At 40.3% G+C, this 26,148-nt stretch overlaps 2 protein-coding genes across 2 annotated transcripts; both read left to right on the top strand.

Annotated features, from left to right (window-relative positions):
- Positions 1-3,278: 3,278 nt before the first annotated feature.
- zgc:100920 (uncharacterized protein LOC445241 homolog) lies at positions 3,279-12,475 on the top strand. Its single transcript, XM_017409420.3, has 6 exons — positions 3,279-3,775; positions 4,601-4,738; positions 6,340-6,420; positions 9,452-9,649; positions 9,900-9,960; positions 10,885-12,475. The coding sequence occupies exons 1-6, from the start codon at positions 3,722-3,724 to the stop codon at positions 10,893-10,895; spliced, it is 543 nt and encodes a 180-aa protein (XP_017264909.1). The 5' UTR covers positions 3,279-3,721; the 3' UTR covers positions 10,896-12,475.
- A 1,404-nt stretch (positions 12,476-13,879) lies between these two features.
- Positions 13,880-21,809, top strand: LOC108232154 (YTH domain-containing family protein 1). The gene is made up of 6 exons (XM_017409765.3): positions 13,880-14,210; positions 14,536-14,563; positions 16,293-16,387; positions 16,503-18,116; positions 19,323-19,367; positions 19,644-21,809. The coding sequence occupies exons 1-6, from the start codon at positions 14,181-14,183 to the stop codon at positions 19,656-19,658; spliced, it is 1,827 nt and encodes a 608-aa protein (XP_017265254.1). The 5' UTR covers positions 13,880-14,180; the 3' UTR covers positions 19,659-21,809.
- Positions 21,810-26,148: the final 4,339 nt, after the last annotated feature.

The following is a 26,148-nucleotide window of genomic DNA, read 5'->3' as shown; positions in this document are numbered from 1 at the left end:
GAGATCTTTTTTTTGGGGGGGGAAGGGGGGTTAGAGGGCGCAGCATCAGCCCTGGTCGCTTCCTTCAGTCTCTGCTTCCCCCCGGAACATCCTCAGCCAAAAAGGGGACAACTTGCTGGGCTTCACAAAACACGAATGCAGCATAGTTCATGTGGCATCCTCTGACCCCCCCTCCCTCTTCTTCTTCCTGCGCCCTGCGTCCGAGCTCCTCAGCCAAGAGAGGAAAGCTGGGAAGATCCGACCCTGCGCCTCAGTATGGCAATAATAATATTAGCAATATTAATAATATTAATAATAATAACAATAATAATAATGAAAATCTCCAAGCGGCAGTGTTTCTCCTCCACAGCCCCTCTCAGACCCTCTCCATCTCTGCTCACATCCCCTCGGCTCAGCTACCGTGCTTCCATGTGACTGGCTCAGGCAGAGTCGAGGAGCCCCCCTCCAATTAGGAATTTGTCTGATTTTTGATTTTGGCGCCACCTGTCGGGAGGATGCGGAAGTGCGAGTGTTAGTCTGATGGGTCGCTGCTCTGCAAAAGGTGGATCCAAGTTCAGGTAGGTTTTGAACGCAGACCAAAACCACCCTGCTAAGGAGAACACTTTAAGGTACACATTAGTGAGACAGATAGTTTATTTATTCTTTTGATTAAAGACCTAGCATTCATTTCAGGGATGCATATCGCCTGCCACCTTTCATCCCAGAGTTTTAATCTAAGATCATCTTAAACTGAGACTGTTCTGGTCAAACCTTAAAAATAACAATAAGTGCAATCTGATGCATTATTGCGAGATCTCATGTGATCTGTTAGCCCGTCAGAGTGCACGTTAGAGATGACTCTCAGCTACTACCACACCAGACATCAGCTCAATATCTGTAAAATTGATTGAATTATATACATTTAAAATCAATTCGCTGTGGCGGCCATCTTAAATCGGGTTGACTCTGAAATCGGATCAGTTGTAGATGCACGTCTAACGATTACTTTTTGTGAGTGCCGTTCAAATCTATCCAGTGGTTCATGTGATATTTTGCTAACACACAGACACAGCTGACTCCAATGGTTAATGCTAACATTATAAACCAAGATCTCATGTGATCTGTTAGCCCTCAGAGTTCATGTTGGGGACAACTCTCAGCTACCCCAAATTCTATCTCAATATCTATAAAACACACTGAGTTATAGACCTTTTTCTGACTGTTAAAGTTGATTAATTGTGGCGGCCATCTTGAGTTGGGTCGATTCCAAAATTTAATCAGTTGTAGATTTACATCCAACGATTACTTTCTGAGAGTTGTATTAAAATACGTGTCGTGGATCGTGAGATATTTTACTAACAGACAGATAAATGAACACACAGAGGCGGAAACATGACCCACATTTTGCCTTTTGGCACTGGGCTTTAAATGTTTGGATAACCTGACAGATGAGCTCCTGATGGCATACTAACACTTTAGATGAAAGCAACACAAGTTAAATTTGGTTCTGAGGCTTTTAATGATGAATTTATTTATATCATCAATGAATGCTTCGCAGCCTCTAATGTGCCTTTTACAGTTTACTGTTTTCTGATCTAAAAGTGCTCACCGAGAAACACAATGGCTCATTTTATTTGTTCAAAAAAACACAGGCCTGTGGTGTGTTTTTCTTTGATACAGCTTGCTCTGTAGTCTGACCAATCACATGCCTTCAAAGGCTTTACCTCCACCACCGCCACCACCTGCTGGAGTCTACAGAGCACAGAGGAAGAGCAGCCACCTATCAGGAGGCAGAGACCGTGTTGCTGTATGAGGGGTGATCCATGCCACACCCAGAAGGACATGTTGGAGGGGGGGGATCACGAGAGGAGAGGTTTCATGTCAAGAAAAGTGCAGCACAAGACAAGACAACACCCGGGTCCTTGAATAAAAATGCAACAATGACTGATTTCAAGTGAGTCCCAAAAGTTGTAGCATAGGAAAAAGCTACTCAAAGAACTAACTTTACCGTGAAAGACACTTCTGTTTTGTTGCTTCTGTACACGCATGTGTCCACGGGTGTCTCTGCACGTTTGGACAGGTGACCACGGAGGACTCTTATGAGGGGGGGGAAAAGGAAGATCACTGATACATCCTTTGTTTTAATATCCTGCGGAAAATCTTTTACATCTGGAGCCTTCACAAAACTAAAGAACCATATTTCGAGTAAACAAACTACTGTATGTTCAGAACCACAAAATCGACTTCATACTAAAAATTCATTACTCTCTCTATGTATTACAATATGACCCGTTTTAAAACATGTCAGGACAAAAAGCTCAAACGTTGTACAAGTTATAAGTGAAAGAAGTTACACTTTCTTGTTCAGAACCTTGCCTGCAGAGATATGTCAGTCCGTGTAGAGAGCAAGATAACAAGCTATTCCCTCCGCAGTAATTCTGATCCCTGCATTTAAAACCCATTTTAATGAAAAACCACGTTTAGATTCTGGTGCTGAAATGATGGGAAGCTGTATAAACAGTGCATTTATAAGAACTAATATTAGTTTCTGAGCTGACTCAGGCAGCCCGACCTGTTTGTGTTATTACCTTCATTCTGCTGCACTGTCGCAAGACCTTTGACGAGGAAACTGTCAAAACTACACTTTTCTATTGCCAGATTAAATACAGGCAGTGCTGAAGGTTTTGTCATCTTTGGAGGCACTGCAGAGGGACTGAGAAGCCACATTTGGCTCTTTAGGTGCTGTTTTAGGGGGTCAAATAAAAGGTAGAACTGAATAGATGGTGTTCAATTTGTGTCCTTTTTTTTTTTTTTTTTGGCCTAATCTTTCCCCACATGAGATGACAAACATTATTTGGACGAGCTGTTAAGGTGATGGCTTTCAGAGATTGGTCACTTTTTTGTGCATCCTTAAACCCATCGTGGATCCATCACACTCAATCACAAGTAAAAGAGAGCAAACTAAGTTCTTAATATGCAGCTGAGGACCTCTCCAAGACCTGCAGAGACCATCCATGTTCTGTCTGATTGGGTGTTTTTTCTTTTTAGTGGCAAATAAAGAACAAATAAGGACACCAAACACTCTTTAGACAAAAAGCTCATATATTACTTTGCTTTATATGTTTCCACACATCATTCAACATTAGAAAATAAACAAGTAGAGTTATATATATTTATATATAGAATTTTGCAGCATAGATGTAAAGCTCCTGTTGTTTTTTTGACTGCTGAGACATTGTCAATGAGCCCCTCTGTCAATGTTTAAACAGTGAATAACAATGTTGTTTTTTTCAGTTGAACAAATACCCGTGAAAAGGTGAAACTTCTCGACAAAAATCAGAGTATTTCTCAGAAATTAGAGTTACATTCGAAGCGTGCTGGTTCCTGATTCGGCCATTTTAAGGAGCAGAGGAGACAGGTGTGACAGCGATGAGAGAAAAGGCCTCCCGGGATGCCGAGGTCGATCTGATGCTGTTCTGCATAGTTCCTCCCTGCTGGGGCATGAATCGCCCTTCATACATCGGCACCCCCTCCCCCTCTTCAGACCTCCTCATCCAGAGGAGCCCACTGTGTTTTTCTCCAGAGGTAAACAGAGCTCTGCTTTCCCTCCTGTGTTTGGAGATGGGTTTTAAACGCCAAACGTCTGGTTCTTGTGTCTGAGCAGATTTCCAAATTCATCCTCCTCCTCCTCATCCTCATCATCATTATCCTCCTCATCATCATCAGAGTAAACAAGAGGAAGATGGGTTGCTGCTCAGGACGATGCATGCTGATCCTCCTGTGTTGTGTGCAGTTGGTAAGATGTTTTCCTTTATGATGCTTCATTGTAAACACATCTGTTTACCCATCAAACCGTCTGCACTCCTTATCTCCTCATACAGAAACTAAAATTACTTATTAAAGCTTGAGTTAAATTGAGCAAATTCTGGATTTTACTTTGTTGTTTATCATTAATGAAGGCGTCTTTGTTGGCTGGTTATATTTGCCTGGCCATGAAAAAGTTTAACAAGTCTGCAGTTTTTTGGGGAGAACAATAACTTAAACACTTTTTGAATTTGGTATAGGAAATAAAATATTTTCTAATGTTTTTGCCAACTTGCATTTCTGGATCAAACATGAACCCAGCTACTACAATAAGATGTTTATTTATTTGATGATTATTATCAGTGTAAAATTATAAAGCAGACACAACAAAAACACAGTTTCTAGCCTATTAAGGGAATTATTTGCTTGTTTTTATGACTTTTTGTTCTGATCAAGGGTCTTTTTCGTTTTATTCAAACATATAATTGTGTTCTTTGAGACACAGACGTGAACATTTTGCTCAGCTTAGCCTTAAACTATCTGCAAATAAGCTCCAGCTGTCATGAAACACGTCCGAAGGGCTCTTGTAACAATAGATGTTAATAAAAAGTAGTGGCCCCCACAATGAAGGGCTGCACCCTCTCCTCTCTGTTTCCCACCCTGCCCCCCGTCTGACCCGACCTCATCGGACACAACGCCGTAATGCAGGCGTGCTTTTCCCCTGCAGCTCAGTTGCTTTGACAACACTCAGACTCAGTAAAGAAAGACACCACAGACTGGTTTATGGACCTCAGCCTCGGTTCTGTTCCTGTTCCAGATCTCAGCTGTGGAGCGGCAGGTGTTTGACTTCCTGGGCTACCAGTGGGTTCCCATCATGATCAACTTCTTCCACATCATCATGGTCATCCTCGGCCTGTTTGGTGCCATCCAGTACAGAACCCGCTACGTTCTTATGGTAAAGCGCTCCACTCTGAACTTCCGTTCTTAACAATGTCTGAACCTTTTATTTTTTATTTTGTTTCAAAGCAGGTCTATCACTTTTTATAGAAAAATTATTCCTCTGTTTAAATATACATCCAGCTCCTGATCAGATCAACATAAATTTAATTTTATATATGGGGGTAAAGTATACTTTCTGCATTTTCTTAGTTTGAGAAAATACAATTAGCAACATGAAAAACAGAAAATGCCAACATTAAAGGGCAAAAGTAATCAGTTGCTGCATCAGGCAGCAAACACCATGATTCTGTTTTAAAGTTCAGATTATACAAATTAAAATGAATTCTTGTTTTATTAAATGCTTTTTCAGTGCACCTATTCTTTGCAACTTACTGGCAAAATATCACTCATTTCCAGAGGAACTTTTATCGTGGTGGCAACTTATTGCTCACATGAAGGCAACAGTCTCAGTAACATCAATAATAAAAGTAAAAGTCACACTGTACATTATTTAAAAAGTTACCATGTAAGAAAAAACAATAGACAAATCAAAAACAATTACACAACCTTTGAAACAAAGGCTCATGCGAGTGTTTAATCTGCAAACTTTTTAGCTTTTTGTAGGGGCTAGCTCTGCTAAAATGCTAATGCCCGCATCAACCACATATTAACAATACTGAACAGATTAAAGTCCTGTCAGCTGGTACAAGTTTTAAGTTCTGTCCCCTCCATGTAAACAAATATAAATATATATATTTTTTTTTAAATCTGGTGTTTTTACAGGCGTTTACTCCTGTTGATACATTTAGTTCTTACCCTGCTGCTGTATGTTCAAATTTTCATTTCTCTAACAAGTTTACTTGTAATCAGTTATTTCATGCCAAAAGAAAGTTCACGTAACACTATGACTGTGTGCGGGGGAGTAGGCGGGACTTAAAGCCCCACATCTCTAATGCACAGACTCTGGTTCCAAAAACACAACAAGAGAAGGCGGAGACACTCGGTCTAGTTTATACGGTCGGTGGTTGATGATAAACAGGAACAACAAGTGAAGATTTGGTTTCTTATGTGTTATTTGTATTTCTGCCCTGTTCTGAAACCGTGCGACAGCCAATAATAACTTTATTAGCATATCTGCTGATTTGAGATGGGATTTATGGCTCTTTAAAGGGACACGGATCCCTCAGAGCCATTACTTTTAAAAACTGTCTCTTTTAAACAATTAGTCACATGGTGCTGCCAGTGACGGGGTGTACAGCTCTTTAAAGAGCCGTTCAAAAGATTCTGACCATCATGAACGTCACATGCCTATTTTAAAAAAAAAACAAAAATAATGATAATAAAATGCAATTTTTATTGTTGCTCCTTGTGTAGCTGCTGTTAGCATTTAGCCAACAGAAGAAGAACTTAGTAAATCTGCACTTAACATATAAGAAGACTGATTGAAAACTTCTATACCCAAATAAACAAGTTGAAAACATTCTTGTGTTATTATCCACATCTTCTCTACAGAAGTTTGCCAAGCAGCAGTGAGAAGTTTTCTTAAGTTTCAGGGGAGGCACTGCGCTTCAATCCCTGTAAAGTTAGTTATACTCGGCTGTGTTTTTGCTTCCTCAGTACCAGCTGTGGACCATGCTGTGGATCGGCTGGAACGTCTTTGTGAGCTGTCTCTACCTGGATTTGGGAGGGCTTTCAAAGGTAAGGGCTTTGGTCACATAAGAGTCAGACAATTAGAGACCCGAGCGGCGCCTGAACACAGTGTTTAACTCTGTCACTGTCCCAGGCTCTTCTCAGGGTCACCAATAATTACAAACACCATAAAACACCTTTACAGTTTGTGTCTGCTCTCAGGTTGTGCTCTGTTTGTACTGGAAAATATGACAAACTCCACAAAACTTAACACTGTTTATGAAATGTATTATTTAAATCACTTTATTGACTGTCAGAATTTGGACTGTACAGTTTGATAAACATCTAAAAAAAATGATTTATAATAATTGTGTATACTTTCCACTTGTTGCACTAACATTAGTCTCTAAAACAGCTTTTTGTAAACACATACAATTTCTACAAGGAATCTTTTGACTTGGTGTAAAATTTTCACCTAACTTAAAACTATTTGTGTCCATTTTTATTATTGTATTACAGCTGTGCTATGTGATAACAAAATAGTGATTAATAAGGATTTAAATTTGATTTTTCACCTAAATTTCTTCTTAACATTTAAGGTTAGAATTGTAATTATTAAACCTTGTGCTGCTTTTCTTCTTTAAAAAGCAAATTTGTTGCTGAAGCCTTAAATATGAGGAGTGTTTTCTGTTTCTTTTACATAAATCAAGCTGCAAACTGGATATCTGATCAATTTCGTCTTTTCTTTGATGAAATAATGACAATATAATAAAGTGAAATAAACATTTCACTTCATTAAGTCCTAAAATCACAGATACTTTAGACAGGAAGCACATTAGGCCACAGCCTGTTGTTGTGTAACATTTTAGCTGATTTATATCCCTTCCTGCTAGCAGTTTTTCCATTTTGTTGTTAATCCTGTCTGGCATTTTCTGGTTGCATTCGACAATTAATGTTGTGGCAAATTTTAGCCACATTTTGAAATATGATCACATAATATTGTTAATATATTTTCCTTTAATAGTATAAAATGTTGTTTTAACTTGAACAGATTTTTTTTTAGATGTTGAATTTAGTATTTGGTTGTACGCTTGGGGAAGATTTGACCATGTTCCTTTGAGAACCCTGTGGGGGGGACTCTGTAAGTATGGGATTGGAGTTCTGTTACTACAAATCATTCAGTCTCTATACAAACGGTGAGAGAGTCTGCAGAAAGTTGGACCTTTTCAGGGTGAGAGTTGGACTTTCCAAGGCTGCCCGTTGTCACCGGTTCTGTTTGTGACTTTTATGGACAGATTGTCTCGGTGCAGCCAGGGGACGGAGGGGGTCCGGCCTCAGGATTCTGTCTCTGCTGTTTGCAGATGATGTGGTTCTGATGGGTCATCGGGCCGTGATCTCCAGCTCTCACTGGAGCAGCCGAGTGTGAAGCAGCTGAGATGGTCCTCAGTCAGAAAAGGGTGGACTGCTCTGTCCGGGTCGGGAGTGAGGTGCTGCCTCAATCGGAGAGTTTAAATATCTCAGAGTTTTTTTCACAAGTGATGGAAGAATGAAGCGTGAGATCAACAGATGGATCGTGTGGCTTCCACAGTGTTGAGTTCTCTGGACCAGTCTCTTGTGGTAAAGAGGGAGCTGAGCTGCAAAGCTCTCTGTTCACCGGTCGATCCATGTTTTCATCTATGGTCAGGAACTTTGGGTAGTGACTGAAAAAATGAGATCTTGGATACAGGTGCTGCTGGGTTTTCTCTGCAGGGTAAATGGACTTTTGTTTAGAGACAGGGTGAGAAGTTCAGTTATCTGAGAGGGACTTGGAGTCGAGCCGCTGCTCCTCCACATTGAGAGGAGCCACTTGAGGTGGTTCGGGCATCTGGCAAATAATGGATGGATGGATGGATGGATGGATGGATGGATGGATGGATGGATGGATGGATGGATGGATGGATGGATGGATGGATGGATGGATGGATGGATGGATGGATGGATGGATGGATGGATGGACGGCTTAAAAACGTATTAAGCCAGTGAAGACAGAAAGTCCAATGAAGGTTTAACAGACAACAGAGTGAAACGCCGCGGGGGGTCCCTGCCCTGGCGCCTGGACCCCCTCGCCTCGTTCCAGTCAGAATTCAGGGCTTATATCGTCTGAAATCTCCTCCTGTGGGTCGTTTTTCTTCATTTCTCCCTCGGGACTGGCTCCTTTCTTCTTGATGCCACGTCCTTTCTGCTTCTGGGTTTTTTTTCCACTTCTGCAGGTGGCTGTTTGATTTTGCTGAGCTGGCATTGTCTTTTATATTTTTCCTCAACCATTTGGGCAGATTTTAATAAAGTATTCTTCCTTGGTCCCTCTCAAGGTCGACACTTGTCAAAACAAGAGTTGATTTATGAATCATCGTATCTTCGCCCTCAGGCATTCTTGCAATTAGGACACACATATATTTTGCTTCACATACTTGTCACACATTTAAAACCAAGGCATTTCTTTAATATATTTTTTTTAACAGTTGCTTCATTAAGTTTACTCAACTAACTCTGTACTACTACAGAACACAGCAAAGACATGTTAACTAGACTCTACTTCATGCTTAATTCTGGTGCATACATGCATGGCACATTTGTTGTGATTAAATAACATACTTCTTTAGTATTTGATTATATATTAAGTATACAACCTCAGTCTCATTCTCAGTCTGCCCATTAATTGGCTGCCTGTCACCCATCGCTCTGCAGCTCAGGTGGGCGTCCAGGTGTGTGTGTTACCCACCCAACACTGACACACTCAGAGGCAGACAGGTGGGGGTCTGACACACAGTCCAATCTCACACACACAGAGGGAAGCTGTTCAGCGCTGTGTGCCCACCACCTTGTTTAGAGCCCTTCAGTGCTCAGATAACTTCTTTTTCCATTTTTTTTTTCACTGTACAGAAGTCCTCCGGTCTTCTTTTATCAATAACTTAAGCTACATAGCAACCTTTTCTTCACAGTATTCAGACACACAGAGAAGAGCAGATCTCAGCTTCATGTCGGGTTTCTCTGCTCCTTTTTGACTCTTTGCTGCATAGATGAACTCTTCTTCACACGTTGTCTGTCTTTTTTGTCTCTTCAGGACAGCCATCTCCTCTCCCTGGGGGTGTCGTCACATTGGTCCTGGTGGAAGGACAACGGGCCGGGATGTCAGAGCGAGAGCCTTCCTTCTGATGGGTGGCAGAACCACCAGAACCCGGAGCTGACCACGGTTCTGAGCTGCTGGTTTGAGTACCAATACATCGAGGTTCTGCACTGCACCGCTCAGCTGCTCATCTCAGTGAGTCTTCGGTTTTGTGCATTATTAAGCATTATTTATAAATTTAAAAATGACAGGCACTGGATGAAACTGTACTTTTTGATCACGTACTAATGTCATTAAGACATGAAATCCTTCACTGGTCAGTGAGTTGTTCTGATCTTTGTTTTGGGATGAACAATGAGGAAACTGAAGCGTACCGAACAGAAAACACACCTTTTCACTGCTTGTGACTGTTTTTAAAATTTTCTTTCTGTGTTAATCCCCACAGCTCCTGGGATTAGTTTATGCCTGCTACGTTGTCAGCATATTCTCCGAGGAGGAAGAGAGCTGTAAGTGTCCTCCCAATCACTCCCATCCAGTGATATCATTATTTGGACAAAGACAATTTATTTCACATGCTGCGTATCATAAATTAAGATTACATTGTAATATCTGTTTGTATTGTAACTTTTAACTGTACTTTCTAAAGGAATTTGTGTAACTTTCATCATAATGATCTCCCATTGCCATAAAGGTGGGCGATCATGTAATTGCCTTTGTGTGTGTTTCTGTTAGCTAAATATCTCACGAAGCACTGAACCGCTTTTAATGAAACTTTTAGAAAACTGTCATTGAATACACCTTTACAACTGAGCTTTGGAGCCAACCCAATACAAGATGGCTGCCACAACTAATCAACTTTAGATAACACAAAAATGGTTATAAGTCAGTCAGTTTTACAGATATTGAGCTAAAAGTTGGTGTGCTAGGAGCTGAAAGTCATTCAGAACCCATACTCTGAGCACTAAAATATTGCACAACACCTCCTGATACTGTGGGACATTAAACATAAGTTGTTTTTTTTTCAAGGTTTGACCAAAATGACTATATTTCTGTCATTTCTCAACAAAAGATTATCTTTGTGTAAACTCTGGCATGAAAGGCAGTGGGTGATATGCATTCCTTCGAAAAATGGCAGGCCTTAAATTATATTTAGGTTTCTGATGGTGTCATATTAGAAATTAAATGTATTTTAAAGCATTCTTATATGCATCATTTGCAGACGCTCTCTTTCCTGTAAGTCCCTAAAACACACAAGCAGTAAATCTCTGTGCTAGCAATATAACATTAACACAAAACGTGAATAACACAGATCCCGGACCCCGCTCCAGTGTTTGTGGCCACATGGCATAAAAAAAATTATTCTTTCACTTTTACTTCCCTTTCTCTTGTGTGAGGTCTTATACACATTTTCTCTCTATCCTTTGTTTTAGATTTTAAATAACCACCAAGTGTTGGAGAAAAGCTGAAGAGGAACCAGTCAGAAGATTCATTCTTACTTCTAAACCACAAAATGCTGAGTCAGCGCTGTGTGTCCTGATGTGTCACAGGTCCAGGTTTCTAGTTTTAGTCTGGACCTTGGTGTTAATCTTCCCTTTTTGCAGATGCGTGGAACTCAAGGTCAAAACCATAGTTTTTCCATCGATGAGCGTGTTGTGTCTTCTGCTGCCTCTAGATGGCGTATCAAAGCGTCCACTAATGAGGCCTAATGGCACCTGGCACTGTTTGTGTTTTTATTTTCCACTGCTGACATCAGATGTTTATTATTACACCGTGTGAAGCTGTGAGGATATGAAACATTATTTATCCAAAAGCATCTTACAGCTGTAGAGGATAGAGTGGTTAATGCACCAAATGAATCTGCTTCAGGGCTTTTATTTTAAATATTTTTGGGACAGGTTATAACAGAGTGACAGCGATCAGGTCTTCTTACAGAGGATGGTGACTTACCGACAGAGGACAGGGATTTGACACATCTGGATACTGATGTTTTCAGGCCAGTTAAACACCAGTTGTGCTCAACTCATATTTTTCTGTCACCTATTAGCTCTAAAGGCACTTCACTGTGGTCTCTATCCTCTGTTTTGATTTTTTTTTTAGTTTTTAAAAAACTTACACTTATCGTTGGTCTAATTTTAATTGTTGACAACTGGGTTTTTTTTTTCAGTTTTTCTACTCTTACTAACGATGCATCTATATAAAAAAAGGTCATCCGTGTTTTCTTCCTCTAGGTGGAAAACAACTGAAAACAAGAAAGTAATTTTTATCAAAACTTATGTAAAGTACTGATGGAGCAGTTTCAACTTATTTTTACCTTATAAGGAAAATTGATCACTTCTGATGAGCTAAATGCAAGAAAAGTTTGATTTTCCACCTCTGAGGTGCAGTGAACTCAGCATGATTTGAAGTCAGTAGAGAAGATGAAGTTGATTTCATTCAATATGTTTTCTGCAGCAGATCTGAACCGCTCACTGATATTTTCACAACTGAGGAACCCAGAAGTGACAGGATTGTGAGTTGTTGACTTTCGTTGTTGTTTGTTGTGTTTTGAGCTTCATTTTTAACTTGTTAACTCCTACATGGTGGTTTTGGCTGCTTTGTGCTGTTTTATGGAAAACATACATTTATGATAATAAATAGTGGGCCTCGATACTCCATAATAAAATAAACTGTTTTAATGTTTTTAAGTGAAGAAGTAAAAGGGATCAGTGTTTAAGTTTGACAGGTCATTGAGACTAAAACAGCTGTCTGTTCATTACTCACCAGCTTAATGTGTGAGCTGTCGTATATAAACTTAAAAAACATTTTATTAATAAATGTCAAAGGATTAAAAACACGAGTCATTTAAAGTTTTTGTAGTGTTTTTACGATAGTTCTCTTTTGTGTTGTTTCTGTTTACTGATTTTGTTGTAAATGTTTCTTGTGTGTCTCTAAAGAGACTCTCTGGTCTCATTGTGACTGTACGATTAAACTGTAATAAAATTATTAAAATAAAAATACATTGATCTTTTTGAAGATTGTGGAGTTAAGGTCTTGATTCAGTTCTTTGACTTTTTTATTTAAATGATACAAAGACTTGTTTCTGACATTAACAAATAAAGTTAGATCACCAAAGTCTTACTTCAGACAGGATAATGTCAGCATCTGTATTTCTTTTGTGTTTATCCTATTTTACTTCCAGTATTTATCTGGTGTTTTTACCCATTTATAGCCCCAGTCTCACCTGCTCCTTCAGCTCATCAGTGTTGTCTTTATATTCCTTCTCCCTCTGTGTTTTACTTGGTGGTGCGTTGTGCTTTCTACAGCATGTTACGAGTCCTTCCCTTGTGTGTCTCCCTGACTGTCCAAATGAACTTTGGGTAAGTGATTCTGCTGCCTCAACAGTGTTTGTTTTAATACAATAAATCTGGATTTTTTTACTTTTCGAGTCCTTGCATTCTGTCTGCAATCCTGGGTTCCACATCCTCCTAAACCAAAACAGGATATAAACACATAAATCATCAGCCTTTTTTTTTTTCTGTAAACACATTTATGCTACTGACCTTCTCATCTGATGTGCTGTCTGAACAGAGATGAAGAAATAGGCAAAAAATAAACTTCCAAACCAAAAACCATGTTTTTAAGCTGTAAAAATTTACTACGATAAATTAACATCAGGTATATTATTATGATGATAGAAACTAACAATACAAGACAAAAAAAAAAAAAAAAACATTTTTCAGTCCAGTCCCATACCATTTTCGGAGCAATGTTTTCATTTATGATAAACTTTGACCTATGAATGATTCAGGCATGAAAAGACTCCTAAACTCAAGAACCAGTGTTGTGTTGAAGCAAAACATCAAATTTATAGGTTCAGACTTGGTATAGGCTGTTTTTTGTTACCAGCAGCCTGCTACAAATACATGAATTGTCTCCATTTCTTTAACTAGATCTATAAAATACCAAAGGAAGCAGTTTGACAGACAGAAAAGAGTATTTTAGTAGCAATAAAGTGAGTCTTAAAGAACTATTACATGAAAACTTGGCATAGATGATCACCTGAAAGATGATTTGGCTCAATTTTTATTTATTATTTTTTTTAGACCTGACATTTCTTTTGGTCTGCACTTGTCCACTTTTATTTGAGAACAACCTAAACAATGTGCTCCGTGGTCAGGTACAAGGACTGGGCAGAAAATGAGTAAAAAGTAGTCAAAGACAAACTAAAAAAAACTTCAGGTAGCCTGGAGAACTACAGATGGAGACCACTTTTAAAAGAAAAGAACCAACAATATTGATTTTGTGCAACTTTAAGGAGTTGAATAAAAGTGCTTCTAATTCCTGTGCACTTTTTTTATCTGAAACGAAGTACAAATAAGTCGAAAAACGTGGAAATAAATGCTGTTTTTGCTCTCTGATCAAACCGATACGCAGTCACGTGGTGCGCCGACGTCACTTCCGCTCCGCAGACCCTGGAAGAGAAGCTCGGGGGGCTGCGAGGCTACAGAGGCTGCTTTAATTTAGCACCGAGGGGCTCGAGGTGGACCGAAGCCCGGCTGGATTGATGTGGACACGGCAGCGCGTCGTGCCAGCAGGGCCACACCGACCGAACCGAGCCGAGACGGCGGCTGAGAGCTGCTGCTAGCCGAGCTCCTGCCTGTTAGCATCGCAGAGACGGAGTCTCCGCGCAGCCAGCGGAGTTCGTAGCCTCACGCACCGCGCGACTAACTCAACACCTGGTGGATGAATGATGTCTACCGCCAGCATCGACCCTCAGGTAAGCCGGGAGCGGGCTGTCAGGCTGTCGTTTCGCGGCGCGGGGAGGCATTCCCACCGCAGGGGCGACGCTACACCGCCTGGCTAGCGATCAGCTAGTTAGCCCTAAGAGAGGAGAGGTTAGCTGCAGAAATGATCTGCTGGAAACCTCACCGAGGCCTGGAGCTCAGCCTCCTGTGAATGTCCGACAGCTCAGACAGTGGCGCTAAGATTTACAGATTAGTTATTTGAACAGACCTCAGGATGAAGCCAGGATACTGCGGCGCTGTGAAAACCAGATAAGCTCACTCTGTCCTCTCTCTCTTTTATTTAACATGATTATGAAGACATCAAAGGGACAAGATGCAAGCAAAGGTAAGAGACTTCTGCACTTTCAGGTGTCCCTCTGTGGAAACATGTCCCACACCTACCTGTACTGAACAATACAACATGTCTCCCATCACACAGGAGACACATTTAATGGATTAATGACCTGATGAGATGTTTGGACCCTGATTTGTTTCATCTTTATGTTTGCAGCCGTGTGCATTAAAACACTGAGGCTCATACAGTTCAAAAGGCCATCTTTTAAACATGACATTAACCGAGATCAGGGCTTCTCAAAGTTTTCAGTACTTGACCCTCATGTTAGAAGTTTCAGACACTTGTGACCTAAACTATTAATGAGAATAAGCAATATACAAACATTGCTAATCAGCTATTTGACAAATAACCTCATTTTAAATATTTTTTATGAATTTCTAACCATTTTTGTTCTTCCTTTGTAACATTTAAAGCTGATGTTGTCATTGTCAATCATTTTTTATGGTAATTAGATTTCTGTCTTCTCCAGACCTCCACTTTCTGTTTCATGGCCCACGTTGGGCTCCCGACCCCAACTTTAGGACCCGCTGATCTAAAATATCACCTCTCAGCTGCAGTTAGAGCCATTTGTTTAAAATGACATTAATAAAAAATAAAAAAAAACAACAGCTTCGTTTTCAGCTGTGTACAGATTATGACTCCATCCCAGCTCATCTTAAAAGCGTTAAAGCTCACGCCTGTCCAGGTCTAAAAAAACCATACTGACTATAAATATTAATAATATAAAATGGAGGAAAAACTCATGCAAGTTTTCAAATCTTCCTTTTAAAAGTGTACTCACTCCAGTAGAATAAATCATAAACATGGGGGAGGCTGGGTTGCGTTCAAGGCACCCTGGGACGATATGATGTGGGCAACAAAATAATGTGAATGGGCTACAATACAGTTTTACATTATTCAAGCTGTGCGCATGAATAATTTAAAAAAATAAATAAACCGTCTGCGTAAAACAAAGTTTTTGTCTTCCTGGTCACTTGGTCACAAACACTCAGGATTCAGTGAAACTGCAGCGAAATAATTGCTTATTTTTCTGCACTTTTGATTCTGGTCTCCGACAGCCGCAGTGAGATCCTAACTTTAGGTTTCAACACCAAATGGAGACATTAAAACATGTAATGTTGTTTTAAAAGACAAGATGCCAACTGCCTGGATTAAAAACGGGATAATTAGAACACCCTCAAAAACATACGCTGCTACTTCCTTATTAAATAAATCTGGTGAAATATTCGGCACCGCCTCAGAACCAGCAGCATTACAACTTCTAACCTCATAAATCCAGTTTGTGGAGATTTTCTTTCCCTAACTGTGTCGACTATTCTTATTCTTATCATTTTGAAATAGTTTTTCAGTCTCGTTACTTTTGATCGGTATTCAGATCTGATCATTTGCTCTTTTACTTTTAGTTTCTTTGCTGACAACAATAGCTCTTGTGGTTTTCCAACACGGTTTGACTGTTCTTGTATCATTTTCTGGCATATGTCTGGGAACAAACTACACCGGGGATGTTGCTCAAACTGTTTTGTACATTTTAACTGTACGCTTCCTGGTGCTGAGTTCACATCAGTGATAACTACATTAGGCAGCGTGTGATGTCACGCCAAGTCAGTGTTGTACAACACGTATGATGACAGATGTGTAATAAGCATAGCTTTGTTTGCTTGGTTGGAAATTTATGTAAATGACGCTGCGCAGCTTTGACAACAGTTTGGTGTTGTTGCAGCCTTTCCAGTCTCAGTGCAGAATGGCTCCCTCCATCAGAAGGACACAGTGCATGATAATGACTTTGAGCCCTATCTCACCAGCCAGTCCAGTCAGGTAGGAAGCATTTTCTCAGATCTTGTAACACTAAAGCTACTCTTGTTTGACTAAATGTGGGGATTTTTTTTTTCCTTAGACTTTACCCTAATTTTGTTTTGTTTTTTCGTTGTAGAATAACAGCTATCAATCCATGACAGACCCTTACCTGTCCAGCTACTATGCCCCCTCTATCGGATTCCCTTACCCTCTCAACGAGGCTCCATGGTCTACAGGAGGTGACCCACCAATCCCCTACCTGGCACCGTATGCCCCCCTCAGTAATGGAGACCACCATTTCATGCCTGACACAGTTTTTGGGCAGCCCGGTGGGCTAAGCAGCAGCATCTATCCCCACAGGTTTAACTTTTTCCCAGAGAATCCAGCTTTCTCTGCCTGGGGCACCAGTGGTTCTCAGGGCCAGCAGACTCAGAGTTCAGCCTACGGGGGCAGCTACAGCTACCCGCCCAGCTCTCTGGGAGGCACATTAGTCCCCGATGGTCAGACAGGTTTCCATAGTGACACCCTGAGCAAGGCGCCGGGCATGAACAGCCTGGAGCAGGGCATGCTAGGCCTAAAAATTGGTGGGGATGTGACAGGAAATGGCTCAGGTGTAAAGAGTGGCTCTGTGATAGGTGGCGGTGTAGCTGCAGCTGTTGCCACAGGCAACAGTGGCACACCAATCGGAATGCCCCCTCAGAAACCTACATCGTGGGCGGCTATTGCTAGTAAACCTGCCAAGCTGCAGCAACAAAAGATAAAGAACAAGCCTTTTGCTCCTTTAGCAGGAGTTCTGCCTCCACCTCCGATTAAACACAACATGGACATCGATACGTGGGATAATAAAGGAACCGCCACCAAGATGGCCCCTCCGTTGCCTCACCAACATCACCCGTCCCAGATTCACTCCCACGTTCAGAGCCTCATTCCTCCCCTCCAGCAGTCCCTGCAGTCGGCCCAGTCCCTCGTGCAGCAGATGACCATGCAGGGTCATGCTCCGGGACCCCCGCATTCTTACCAGAACCACAACTCTGCTCCCGCGCCTCAGACCCGGTGGGTAGCTCCACGCAACCGCAACTTGTGCTACAGCGGCGGAAGCCTGGACAGCAGCAGCTCCTCCAACAGTGGCGGCGTGGGCAACGGGGCGGCGGTGGGCGGGATCGTACCGTCAGAACCGGGCTCAGAGTCCCATCCCGTGCTGGAGAAGCTGCGAGCGTCCCACAGCTACAACCCCAAGGACTTTGACTGGAACCTGAAAAACGGCCGCGTGTTCATCATCAAGAGCTACTCCGAGGACGATATCCACCGCTCCATCAAGTACTCCATCTGGTGCAGCACGGAGCACGGCAACAAGCGTTTGGACTCGGCCTACAGGGGCATGAACTCTAAAGGTCCCGTCTACCTGCTGTTCAGTGTGAACGGCAGCGGCCACTTCTGCGGCGTGGCCGAGATGTGCTCCCCTGTGGACTACGGCACCAGCGCCGGAGTCTGGGCGCAGGACAAGTGGAAGGGCAAGTTTGACGTGAACTGGTTGTTTGTTAAGGATGTGCCTAACAGCCAGCTGCGCCACATACGCCTGGAAAACAACGACAACAAGCCAGTCACCAACTCCCGTGACACTCAGGAGGTTCCTTTGGAAAAGGCCAAGCAGGTGCTCAAGATTATCACCCAGTACAAACACACCACCTCCATCTTTGATGACTTTTCTCACTATGAGAAGAAGCAGGAGGAGGAAGAGGTGGTGAAAAAGGTAACTACCTACGGATAAGTATGACATTCAGTATAAAAGTATAAAATCAAGCTCATTTATTTTAATAAAACAGCACAGCCTTTCTGTGTTTTTATCTGTGTTTTATCTTCTTTATCCTTTTGACCTAAACTCTAACATATACAATATAATACTTTTATATCTCCTCATTAATAAGATTAAAGATCATCGCAGATACTGCTGCCCTTATTTTAAGTCCAGTTTTAATAAAAACAAGCAATTTTTCCAAAGATACCAGCGTTAAATTTTAGATTTTGCTCCATTTTGCTGTTTTATTTTTTCCTAACTAGTTCAGTGGAGTTAGTTTAGTATTCAGGTGAATTTTACATGAAAAGAGCACATCTGTAACAACAAGTTAATAGTATGTTTCAAGGTAAAGCTTGAATAAAATGTAACTTAAAACGCTGTGAGGTTTATTTCATCCACTCCCTTTCAAAATAAAACAATCCTTTAGCAGTTAATCTGTCAAATGGGGGACATGTACATTTTATATGGACCTTAAGAGGAAACATGTTTCCAATGGTTTTATTTTCATCTGCAGTCTCTAAACTAAGATCTTATGTTAAGAAATGACAGCGTTTAGTGGTTTTTATTTCCTAAAAATATTCTTATCCCCAATCTCACCCAATATTGCAAAACCTGATGCAATTTATCGCTCAGAGTTTGTGTCGTGAATGACTCTGTGCTCAGTATCTGTAAATCTGTCAGTTGGCTGTGGCGGCCATCTTGAATTGGGGTGGCTCCAAAAGGTATTCAGCTGTAGGTTCACATCAAATGATTTTTATTCAGATCTATCCAGCGGGTCATGAGATATTTTGCTAACAAACAGACAAGGCAAAAACATTATATTCCGCTTTTTTTTTATTAACAATTAAGGGGAAAAACAGAATTGAAGTTTCTTAATTCTGTTTCAGTTCTGTTTATAAGTGAAGAAGTTAGAAAGTTTCACAAATGTCTAAAAAAAAAACCCCAGTTATTAACCACAATAAAAGCTGTTTTTTTTGGACCTCAGCAGAAAAGTCACTGATTCTGGTCCCTGATCTGAAAGCAGATTTTTAATTTTCTGTTCCCTTGTTTTGATTTTTTTTTTTAAATAAAAATATTGAAATGTTAGGGAGGTGTGTTAAGTTAGAAGCATTCTGTGTGCATTTATTTATTATGGTATTTGTATTTCTTTGTTTCTAACAGAGTTATGAGCCTGTTTCGATACAAAGTCGATCCAGAATCGATCAGGTAAAGTCAGCTGTTTTTACTTTCACTCAGCTGGATACTAAAACTAATTTAAAATAAGCATTTATCCGTCAAAATGGCAATGTTTTTGCTCGTTTACCTTTATTCTTTTTACATTAGAGAACCTTTGGTTGTAATTAACATAACAATAAGACTTGAATTGTAACAAAGCTGTTTTGTTCCTGGTCCTGTTGTTGTTTTTACTGTAAGTTTCTCATTGCTCGTCTAATCCTGTTTGTTTTTGTTGTTTTTTTTTTTTTTATTTTCCATCTTTTTCAGGATCGCCAGAAGTGAACTGTTCGAGCCGGCCTCTGAACGGCCGATCAACACGCGTGTTTGGGTTGACACAATGACATTTAGATTAAAACAGAAAACACAAGGACATAAAGGAATAAAAACTAATATTTTTTTTATTTAATTTTGACAACTTTGGCCCGTGTCAAACTATTGAGCCACTCAGCTCTGGGGTACCTAGACTTTGTAACACGTGCAGGGATAAAAAAACCAGTTTCACCGTTTAAATTGTTTCAATAACATCTATTTTCTTTCTTGTTTTGTTTTCTGATTATTCTTTTTTTGTAGCCTTTTAAATCTCTATTGCTGCCCTGAAATTTTGAAATTCTCAGCTAAATCTAAATATCTGCACGTCTGTTTGGGAAATCTCTTGACAAAATGCTGCTGATATTCGGTGACTGTTCACTTTGTGGTTTGTGTGTTGAAGTGCTTGTAATGGTTAATCTTAATGAGTGAACAACACTTTACTGACAAATGTCTGCTCTCTGTGCGTGGCCAGTTGTGTTTATATCATCAGGAGACAGGAATCATTTTTAATACCGCCCCCCTCCCCTTTTTTAAATGTGAGGAAAACTTTGGTGAACTGAGCGTTTTGTTTCTGCTAAATGTGAAAGGTTCTTATCTCTGAATGTTAGAAATGTGGTTCGGAAAAACCCAAAACCTGGCTTAGATTTGATATAAATTCAATTTAATGTTCCGGCGTTTTGGAGCTCTACATTTGGCCCTAAGCGTGAGTGAGAGCATGAATGTCTCGTTTGTCTCTGTGTGTCCCTGTGATGGACTTGCGACCTGTCCAGGGTGTCCCCCGCCTCTCTCACAGTGACTGCTGGAGACACACCAGCCCCCTGAGACCTGGACAGGAAAAGCAGGTAACAGAAAATGGATGCATTTTTGGTTTTCTCCCCCTGAGTGAAGCATTAAGATTTACTCTAAGCTGTAAGTTAGTTTGGCCACATTGAAGAGAGGTTGTGTGGAGAAGTTATTAACATTTAATGTCTTACCTGTTGCAGATAACTTTTTAAACAAGCTCAGTTTGTAGAAATGGAGATTAGGTCCGATGAGCTAACGGCTGAAGCTAAATTGAGCTGCTAATATTTGAGTCTCAATCTTTTTATAGAGGTTTGTACGAACCGTCAAACCTGTTCAGATATTCCTCCTGGAACTGATCCCAGAAGTGCTACAGCTAGCTGCTGCCGTCTCTGTTTGTGCTTGCAGAATTCAGTGTAAATCAGTGTAATGAGAAATAAACAACAATGTGATAGTTTCACGTTTAACATTTGAATGAACTAACAGAACAGGTCCTAGCTGCGTTCAGACTAGCCTTTAGCTCATCAGTCCTGTCAGGAGTAAACTGTTTCTCCGAACCGAGCTCGTTCAAAGAGCCATCTACAGCAAGTAAGACATTAATTGTTTGTAACTTTTCCACAAAACCCCACTTCACATATGGCTGAACTCTTCCTTTAAAGGAAAGTTGTTTTTTGTTTGTTTTTTTTAAATTCTGTACCTCAACAGTTTCAGCGAGAGATTCAGGAAAAAAGACTTTTGAGATTAAACACTTTAAAGGTGTTTTTTTTTTCCTCCTATTTAAAGAAAGAAATATCAAATCTGCTGTACAGGTCTGGGTTAAATCATCAAAATGTGTTTTTTTTTTAATTATTATTTTCCTCTGAGACAATGTAGCACCTACTGCTTCTACAATTCAAGCCAGACCTGCCACTTCGTTTTATTTTATTTTAACATCATCGTCATTTCGGCATTTTGTTTCCACTTCACCCTCACAAAGTGTAAGCTTTAACGTACCAACATTTCTAACTGAGATTGCCTCAAAATGTTCAACTAGCATTATACCTAACTGATTTATTGTCCAGTGTATGAGAACTCAGAGACTAGCTTATGTGGTATATGTCTGTGACTTTAAAAAAAAAAATAGCAAAAAAAAAAAAGCTTGCTGTATCGTGCGTGTATGCAAGAGTGACGGAAAGATGAGCGAGTACTGTGGCGCAATCAGAGTTATACTGTAAAATGGTATTGGAATATAGAAAAATTTATGCAAAAAATTTTAAGTCACCCTTGGATTAAATATGTATTGTATCAGAGGTCACTATCACATTCTTAGATTTTATCATGGTCGTTATTAAACATATACTTATACGTTGTTGGTGTCTTTGTTGTTGTGACCAAAGTTCTCATGAAAAAATACGACTAAAGGTCAAGAAAACAAACAAAACGACAGAAGTCGTTCAGCGAGAGGCAGACAGATGGAACCAGATGTTTACATACACCGTATAAAAGACAACACTGTTTTTCCTTAATGATATTAAATCAGACTGAACGTTTCCTGTTTTAGAACTGCTAGGATCCCAAAATTATTATAATTTGCTAAATGTATGTGTAATGAGAAAGTGAATTATTTTTATTACTTACATCAAAGCCACAAGTTTATCTCCATTTTCTTATTATTTGGCAGCTTTGCCTTTAGATCAGTGGTGTCCAGTCCTGGTCCTGGAGGGCCACCATCCTGCATGTTTTAGGTGTTTCACCTGATTTTAAACAACTGAAGAGCAGAGAAACATCTGAAACCTGCAGGATAGAGGCCCTCCAGGACCAGGATTGGACGCAAACTGTCTGACTGGGCCGGGTGTGTTTGATACCACCACAACATGATGCTGCCGCCCCCGTACTTTGCAGTGGGGACGGTGCAAGATTCACCCTTTTCCCTCCAAATCTAATAATGATTGTTATGGCCAAACAATTAAATTTCAGCTTCATCAGACCACAGGATGTGACTCCAAAAATGAGTCTTTGTCTCTGTCTTCATTTACAAACTGTAATTCACTTTTTTCATGTTGCTTCTGGAGTAACGGCTTCTTCCTCTCTGAGTGTCCCTTCAGTCCATATCAGTTCAGGACTTGTTTCCCTGGATAATGACTCTGAGCAGCTTCAGCAGCAGCTTCACAAGATCCTCTGCTTTTGTTTTGGGGTTGATTCACACATTTCACACCAAAAAACATTCATCTCAGGAACATCAACCCGTCTCCTTCCTGAGTGGTATGATGGCAGGACGTTCTCATGGTGTTTATACTTGTGTATCATTGTTTGAACAGGTAAACATCTGGAAATTTTATCCAAGCAGGAACCAGAGTTGTGGAGGTTCATAATTCTCTTCCTGATGTCTTGGCTGATTTCTTCCCGTGATGCCACACAAAGAAGAAGTGTGTCTGAGGTGTGCCTTTAAAATACATCCACAGGTGTGTCTCCAGGTAACTCAGATGTTGTCAACTAACCAATCACAAGCTTCCAAATCCATGAGATCATCATCTGGGCTTTCTCAAATTGTTAAAAGGTTTGTAATTTTAGTGTATGTAAAGAAAGTTGTAAAAAAAAATTCTCGTTATTCAGGCGTTTAACTAATGGAAATAAATCTGACCTAAAACAGGAAATGTTGATGTCTGATTTAATGTCAGGCAGTGAGGAAAAAGGGTCTTGTCTTTTTATAGTGTAAATGTCTGGTTTCAACTATAATTCAAAGTCAGTGATAAACTGTACAGGTTTAAATTTAGTACTCTTAAACATAAATAAAAAAATATATACTTTCAAATTTGATTTAATTTTCAGTACCACTTCACAATAAGAGCCTCTTTTTAAAAGCTCACAAATAACCTATTTATAAAGCATTAATAACACTTAATAAATAAGTTATACATGACTTTATAAAGCAGTTTAAAACACTTCATGCTTGAAGCAGGCGCACTATTTGGCACCATCAGGTGCTGTACTTTAATTCATTGTTTCTTAATTTATTTTTTTAATAAACTTGTTGGTAAGTTACCTACATGTAACTATTGGTGTAGATCCAATGTTTGAGTAAAGAAAGTTATTTATGTAAAGTATGCTGAGCAACTAACAATAAACTCTCTTTACTTAAATGAATAATATGAATGTGAGGCGTCGCCTCCCAGCAGGAAGGTTTCAGGAACACCTGAAGCCTTTCTGGGTGGAGTTTACATGTTCTCCCTGTGAGTTTCCTCCCACACACCAAAACCATTCAGTTCACTGGTAACTAAACTGTCACCAGCAGACAACCAAATACACGACTATGATTAAGAGTTAAATGGAAAAAAACAAAAACTTTAAATCTGATTTGCATTTAGCTGTGATAGGAATTTGTAAGATTCTTCTCAAAAACAACTCCAGCTTGGCACAAAAAACCTTTTCATGTGAAATAGAAATAAAGCAGTGGTCACTGAAGGGAAACATTCATACATCTCTTGCATTAAAAGGTATTTTTATACTTTCTATGACACGTTAGAAAGAACAACAAGAATTTACTGGGAAAATACTTTTTTTTATTATTATTACATAAGCACCACATAAAACAGCACCACCGTACAAACAATAAATTACAGTAAATTCACAGATCTAATGATGTAAAAATAAAATAAAAAAGGCTCATAAATCGGCTAGAAATTCTGAAAAGTTAGTCTAAAAAAGTGTAAGAACCTGGTGTGGAATGGGCACTTTTTTAAGGTTATGGAGATTTAAAAAAATCAACTAAAACACTAAGTTAAAATACAGACTACTTTTTACAAAACTTACCAGCAGATTGGTTCCTGTTGTACCTTTATCTGGCACCTGGCCTGTCGGCAGCCTCACTGATACTCATGTTCTTAAGTAAACAGTAGAATGGTTTTATTGTTAGGCCCTGCAAAGTTGCAGTACATATATATATATATGCAAATAAACATTTACACTATAAAAACTACTTTAAATGTTGTGGCCCACCCACCCACCTTTTAGGCATTCATCTGTGGCTACAGACTAGTCATTAGCTCATCTCTGAACTGAAGTCGCTCATTGAGCTATCTATGACAGGTAAGATAGTCACTGTTTGTAACGTTTCCACAGAGCCCCACTTCAGAATGGCTGAAATATCCCTTTAGAGAAGAGGAGCCTTTACCTCCTGAGGTGAGAGAAAGAAAGAAATGAAAGCCCGCAGTTTGGTGGGAGATAACTACAACCTTCCGTGTGTCTGTCATCACCTGCTGTCTCCTCGTGACGCCCGCAGACCGCAGCGCGTGATTCCTCTCTTGGCATTCACCGCGTGCCTTAATTGTACGGCTGATAAATCAAGGTCCGCCGTGAACACGAGGAGCGGAAATCCTGTCTCCTTCTTACGGAGGAAACCCTGGGCTCGGAGCCCTGCCTGCCTGTCTGCCTGACTGCCTGTCTGTCTGTCCGTCTGTCTGTCTGTCTGCTCTTTGTGTTAGGAAGCACCTGGACGCGGACAGCCCGGCCCGCCGTCCTTGTCGGACATGTCCTCTCGGTCCTCTGCGCGCATCTCTGCCCTTCGTGTGGAAAAGGGCTGGATGTGGAGGAGAAAGCAGGCCACACGGTGCCGCCGGTGTCTGCGAGGCAGGCGGGGTTCTGATCCAGTCCGAGTCCATAAAAATAAAAAAATAATAAAACCTAAAACACCTGTCTGACCTTAAGGCTCGGATCCCCGGGCAGCCACGGTTCTACAGAATAAAACGCCGTGAGGCATTTGTCAGGATGAAAACACGTCCCGGTGCGCAGAGCCGAGGCGGTGACGTCATGACGCAGCTCCATTAGGACGGGTTCGGTTCGGTTCGGTTCGGTTCGGTGTTGACCAGGGTCCTGAACCAGGACTGGCTCTGAGCCCCGCTGTCCCTCTGAGCTGGGTCAACAAAAAAACACGAAAATAATTTTAGGTGATAGATAGATAGATAGATAGATAGATAGATAGATAGATAGATAGATAGATAGATAGATAGATAGATAGATAGATAGATAGATAGATAGATAGATAGATTTTAACTTTAAAAAATAACAGCCAGTATCTTCACTGTTTGTCAAATTTAATGTCACCATTAATCAATTCATGGGTAAATGAATGAATAAATTACAAACAATTCAAAATGTAGGAGTGTGTATCCCTGAACACTGATTGGTGTGTGTGTAACTTATTGTTAGAACATTATCTGGAGTCAACCTGATTCAAGATGGCTGCCACAGCAAACAGACAAAAATGGCTACACCTCGGTCATTGTTTTTTACATATAATGAGCTATAATTTGGTGTGGTAGTAGCTATGAGTCATCCCCGATGTAAACTCTGAGAGCTGGCAGATCTCTGTTTAAAACACAGGCCAGCACAGAGGCGGGCGATATGCATTCTGTCGTTACTGATGGGAACGTGATTGTCCTCGTTCTCACCTCTGCAGCTCACAAGGTGCAGCGAGTTTCAAAGGCAGCACCTGGTCCTCAGAGGCCTTTGAGTTTTCTACAAAGCACGTTTTTGTATGAATGCATGATAATATTGATATACTGTTTCAGCTAAAAATGAGCTGGTGCCAAAATAAATGGCTTTAAAAAGAATTAAAGCTTCTGTTTGAGTTGTTAAAACTTTTATTTTAAACCAACTATCAACGTATGTTTAGTTCTGTTTATAAGCTTGTGTAAAATGATATTTT

The sequence above is a fragment of the Kryptolebias marmoratus genome, linkage group LG8, assembly GCF_001649575.2.
Source record: "Kryptolebias marmoratus isolate JLee-2015 linkage group LG8, ASM164957v2, whole genome shotgun sequence".
In the NCBI taxonomy this organism is placed as follows: Eukaryota; Metazoa; Chordata; class Actinopteri; order Cyprinodontiformes; family Rivulidae; genus Kryptolebias; species Kryptolebias marmoratus.
This window is presented reverse-complemented; position numbering and strand designations above follow the sequence as displayed.

Excerpts from the sequence above, each read along its gene's own strand:
- zgc:100920 (XM_017409420.3), top strand. The coding sequence starts at position 3,722 with ATGGGTTGCTGCTCAGGACGATGCATGCTGATCCTCCTGTGTTGTGTG. Across the intron at positions 4,739-6,339 it reads GAACCCGCTACGTTCTTATG|TACCAGCTGTGGACCATGCT; the intron begins GTAAAGCGCTCC and ends TTGCTTCCTCAG. Across the intron at positions 6,421-9,451 it reads ATTTGGGAGGGCTTTCAAAG|GACAGCCATCTCCTCTCCCT; the intron begins GTAAGGGCTTTG and ends TTGTCTCTTCAG.
- LOC108232154 (XM_017409765.3), top strand. The coding sequence starts at position 14,181 with ATGATGTCTACCGCCAGCATCGACCCTCAG. Across the intron at positions 14,211-14,535 it reads CCGCCAGCATCGACCCTCAG|ACATCAAAGGGACAAGATGC; the intron begins GTAAGCCGGGAG and ends ATGATTATGAAG. Across the intron at positions 18,117-19,322 it reads AGGAAGAGGTGGTGAAAAAG|AGTTATGAGCCTGTTTCGAT; the intron begins GTAACTACCTAC and ends TGTTTCTAACAG.